Source organism: Triticum dicoccoides, unplaced genomic scaffold (assembly GCF_002162155.2).
Source record: "Triticum dicoccoides isolate Atlit2015 ecotype Zavitan unplaced genomic scaffold, WEW_v2.0 scaffold72793, whole genome shotgun sequence".
In the NCBI taxonomy this organism is placed as follows: domain Eukaryota; kingdom Viridiplantae; phylum Streptophyta; class Magnoliopsida; order Poales; family Poaceae; genus Triticum; species Triticum dicoccoides.
Window position 1 is genome coordinate 1 of NW_021295257.1, and position 4,476 is coordinate 4,476.

Sequence of the window (4,476 nt, forward strand, 5' to 3'; positions counted from 1 at the left end):
CAGATCGTGACCATGAACGGTTTATTTTGACCCAGATCATATGCAAGATTTGAATAATCCAAGGACATCTACCCGGAGTTCATGAGGAATTGGGGATTACCAGTCAACTGCGTTTCAAAATACTAAAGTCCCACGGACTCCCAGAGACGCCCATCCTTGATCCGCCACTTGCCCGCTAGTCGTGGAGCTGTCCTCTGCCATATGCAGCATCTGCTGTCCTGCTTCCACCATTCATATGTATTATGCGAGCAGAAAGCCATTTGAGAGTCTGAGAAGCATGAGGCAGAAGGAATGGAGGGAAGGGCAAACAGGAATACAAGAGAGCGTGGAAGCCAACGGTGGGAGGCTTGGAGCTAGATGCATGACGGACTCGAGCTTTGAAGATGAACAGAGGAAGAGGATGAAGAGGGATTTGGTGATCAGCTGTGCGGTGCGACTAGCGCTTTATGTGAGAAAAAAAGGAAAGTCTGCAAAAGAAAAAGGGGAAGATGAAAAAATTATTTCATCTTACTAGACACCGGAGTTAGGTGATTTGATTAGTTAATAGTTAGTGATGGAAAAAAAGAGGAGTAATAGTCGGAAGTAGAGAGTGAACTGGGCATGGAGAAGGAGCATACACGGAGCATAAGAGTGGGGAAGAAGGGATCTGTGTCTTACTAAAAAAATGGAGAGGGATCCATGTGTGGGCGAGTGCTCAGCTGGGTGCGTGTCTCCTATTTTAGAGAGAGATCTTTGCAGGGCATTCAAAGGATGTTTTGGTCTCTGCTCGGCCAAACCTCACCGTAATGCCAAAACATCCTGGTAGTTTTCAATTTCACCGGCACACACGTTTAACTGGGAGATCTCTCGAGTGCAAACTCAACTGGACGTATAATCAGGACGGGAGGCTTTCAGAGGCTTACAACAGACAGTTCCATTTAAGCACATGTTACAGAAAATAGGACAAACACAAATATGTTTATGACATTAATTCTAAGAAGTGATCTAGAATATATATCATCATAATTTTTTTACACATATATGTTGTTTTAGTAAAAATCATGTGTAGTGAACTGTCTACACATAACACCATAGGTATCGCCATTTGCGTCGAATAGCCGACACCCATTACCGACACCATCTTCTCGTGGCGCAGTGGTCAGGCACAAACCCACCTCGCTCCACAAACTTGCACAAATCACCAATGAACGATAATCCTGATTAATTTCGCCGTGATCAGGTCCCATATCTCGAACCAGTAGCCCGAAGAGCTTTTTTCTCATTCCAACCATCGCTTTTTCATCAGCGACCCATGTAACGTGACCCAGTTTCTCGACCTGGCCAACACTGATGCATGACAACTGATGTTTTCTCCTGTTGCAACGCACGGGCTCTTTTGTTATAATAAATAGAAGTAATAACATTAAGTGTTATGACCTGTGTGGTACCTAGAACCAGCAAAGTGTTGATGCACATACAACTCTCACTAAATTTGAATACAGGTCAATTTTTCTACCGTTGCAACCATGGGCCTATTTGTCACCATTGCATTTTGATCAATTCTCTCAAATATTGCCCCCATCCAGGATTAAAAGGCGCATGAGCCAATTTTTTGGAACCAAGGCATGACGCAGTTTTTGACAGAATTTCTATCCCATTGCAACGCACGGGCCATTTTCCTAGTATTTGTAAAAGGAGCATAATATTGGTGCTATTTATCATCCCCATTTATTCTGGAAACAAAAATGAATCTCTGATTTGTGAATACATACAACCAAGTCGATTATTTGTTCTTCTTATTACATCATCATCATTTGTCTTGAAAAAACACCTTGACTGGCTTTACAACATTTCATATCTACTTGAAACGACCAGCATGCAGGAACATCCATCCTTCAGAACGCCTCCGATTGAACCAGCCACGTCGATAACTTTATTATGTATCTCTTTCATTTATACTATACACAGAGCATCATCACGAGGCCTTGGACAGTAGGGTGTGGAGGTGCCTCTCGACAACGTCGAGGCCGCAGAGCTCCTTGACGTCGGCCATGGTGGCCGGCACGTCCATCTGGAACGTCAGCGGCGACTCGGCCGAGAACTCCCTCCTGGCCGCCCTGATGGCCTCCCGCATTGCGCAGTGCACCGACGCCGCCATCAGCAGCGGCGGCTCGCCAGAGGCCTTGGAGGACAGCACCCGCCTCTTCTCGCGCGCGCTGTTGATGAACTCCACGTTGAGCTGCCTCGGGATGGTGTCCACCGTCGGGATCTTGTACGTCCACGTGCCGTCGTTGATCACCAGCCCGTCGGAGTTGCTCGCGTACTCCTCGCTGGTGAAAAACCCCACGCCTTGCACGAACGCGCCCTCCACCTGGCCGAGGTCCACCGCCGGGTTCAGGCTGTGCCCGCAATCGTACAACAGGTCGCTCCTCAGGATCGTCGTCGCTCCGGTCAGCACGTCGATCTCCACCTCGCTCACTCCGGCACCGTAGTTGAGGTATTTCACGAAGGCCGGGTCGGGCGTCCAGTAGGCGTGCGCCGACAGGTTCACGCTCTCCATCGTCGCCTGGGCGATCAGGGCGCTCCATGGCGCCGGCGCGCCGGAGTTGGCCTCGATGCTCTCCTTGATGGGCTTGAGCCGCTCGACAAGTGCGGCGCATGACTCCAGGACCGCCTGGCAGCTCACCTCGGAGGTGGTGCTCCCGCCCGTGAAGCCGCCCTGGACCATGCTCAGCGAGTCGGCCTGGATCACGCGCACCTTGTCCAGGAGGACCCCGTCGGCGTCCAGCTCCGCCAGCCCGAATGCCGTCATCTGCTTCACCTTGGTGTACAGCCCCTGCCCGATCTCCACGCCGCCGACCTCCACGACGATGGAACCGTCGTTCAGGATCGACACCTTCCCGGGCGACGGCCGGAGCGTCACCTGGAACGTGATTGGCACGCACGAGATGCCGCGCTTCTTCCACTTGCTCCCGCCGTTGAACCGCTCCACCTCCGCTGCCCTGCTCCGGTACTCCGGCGACGTGGTAAGCTTGTCAAACAAGTCGACGAGGCTGTACGTGGCGGCATCCCCCGCGGCCTTCCCGTAGAACGCCGTGAGACTGTCGAAGCTGTGGAGGTTCTTCCTCCGGACAGCATTGGTGTCGGCGGCGAGCACGGACGCCACATGCTCGATGATGGCCTCCGCTATGAAGGAGCCCTGTACTTCGCCGGGCCCTCGCATCGCCGACCTGGACGACACGTTGGTCTTGCACAACTTCACATCGAAGGCCAGGGCGCCCCAGTTGTACTTCTTCAGGGAGCTGAAGATGAACCCCGGGAGCATCGGGCTCACGTCGGGGGATATACCGGCGTTGATCCCTAGGTCAACGTGCAGCGCCGTGAGCGTGCCGTCCGACTTGAAGCCGACGGAGTACTTCACCTTCATCGGGTGCCGCCCTCCCGCCATGATCATGTCCGTCTTCAGGTCAAGGTACATCCGGACAGGGCGCCGCAGCTTGAACGCTGCAAGTGCACAGGCACATGCCACCTGAGGAACACAAACAATTATTCCTCTTCCAAGATCAGAAGCTGAAAGAATGTTCGGCACTCTTTCGTGCAGATTGTTGGACGAGGTATGGTTGCATGCATCATCCTCATGCAGAGGGGGTCATCCTCCTTTTCTAAAAAAAAATTGTCTGGGGACTTACAGGGCATCCTTTTTGTGCCTTCCCACCAAAGCCGCCACCAACTCTTCTTGTGATGACACGAACATTGTGGTACGGAACGCCGAGGAGGTCCGCGATGACATTCTGTGTGATTTCCGGAGTCTGCGTTGACGAGTAGACCGTGATACAGTTATCTTCGTCCGGGATGGCCAGGGCGGTGTTGGTCTCCATGTAGAAGTAGTACTGGGATTCAAGTTTCACCTGTGGTACATCAACAAACAAGATACTAGGTTTGAGCACAAATTTGGCCTTGTCCGAAACTAAGAATTAATGTAACATCCTCCTAGATTTTAGTATTTTTACCTCTCCTGATAAGATCTTGTGATCAGCTTCAGACATCCCTTTGTCAAAGTCCCCAACTGGCTGAGGAGCCAAATATGGGGGAGTATGGAAGTAGCTGTTATGTTTAATGGCATCCTCTATTGTCAGAATCGGCGGCTCAAGATTCTCGGTGCTGTACTCGATCACAGCTTGCTTCGCCGCCATATAGGCGTACTTCTGCGTTTCAGCAATCTGAAGAACATCAAAGCCACAAAATTGCACCATAAGTTCTCGGTGAACAAACACTACTACTGCACTGCTGGTTGTTCATTTTTGTCAAATTCAGTTCAAGTCGTTAAGAAGCAAGTACCACAATGCCAACTGTTTGACCAGCAAATTCTGAAACCGGATCTCCAAAAAGCGCTTCGTCTCCGAGCATCGGGTAGCTGGTTCCGATATTCTTTCCGCCGACAGGAATGTCCTTTGCGGAGATAACCGTGATGACCTTTTGTGCAGCCAAAGATGGTTT

The 4,476-nt window shown here is 51.1% G+C and overlaps 1 protein-coding gene across 1 annotated transcript; it reads right to left on the bottom strand.

Moving 5' to 3' along the window:
* Positions 1 to 1,664: 1,664 nt before the first annotated feature.
* Positions 1,665 to 4,470, bottom strand: LOC119347667 (probable aldehyde oxidase 2). The gene is made up of 4 exons (XM_037616249.1): positions 4,318 to 4,470; positions 3,990 to 4,199; positions 3,669 to 3,887; positions 1,665 to 3,508 (listed from the first exon to the last, which is right to left on the bottom strand). The coding sequence occupies exons 1-4, from the start codon at positions 4,384 to 4,386 to the stop codon at positions 1,955 to 1,957; spliced, it is 2,052 nt and encodes a 683-aa protein (XP_037472146.1). The 5' UTR covers positions 4,387 to 4,470; the 3' UTR covers positions 1,665 to 1,954.
* Positions 4,471 to 4,476: the final 6 nt, after the last annotated feature.

What these genes read in the sequence shown, in the direction of transcription:
- LOC119347667 (XM_037616249.1), bottom strand. Translation starts at nt 4,386, where the DNA reads ATGCTCGGAGACGAAGCGCTTTTTGGAGATCCGGTTTCAGAATTTGCT. An exon ending in GTCAAACAGTTGGCATTGTG is followed by an intron (nt 4,200 to 4,317) that starts GTACTTGCTTCT and finishes GATGTTCTTCAG; the next exon opens with ATTGCTGAAACGCAGAAGTA. An exon ending in AGGCACAAAAAGGATGCCCT is followed by an intron (nt 3,509 to 3,668) that starts GTAAGTCCCCAG and finishes TGTGTTCCTCAG; the next exon opens with GTGGCATGTGCCTGTGCACT.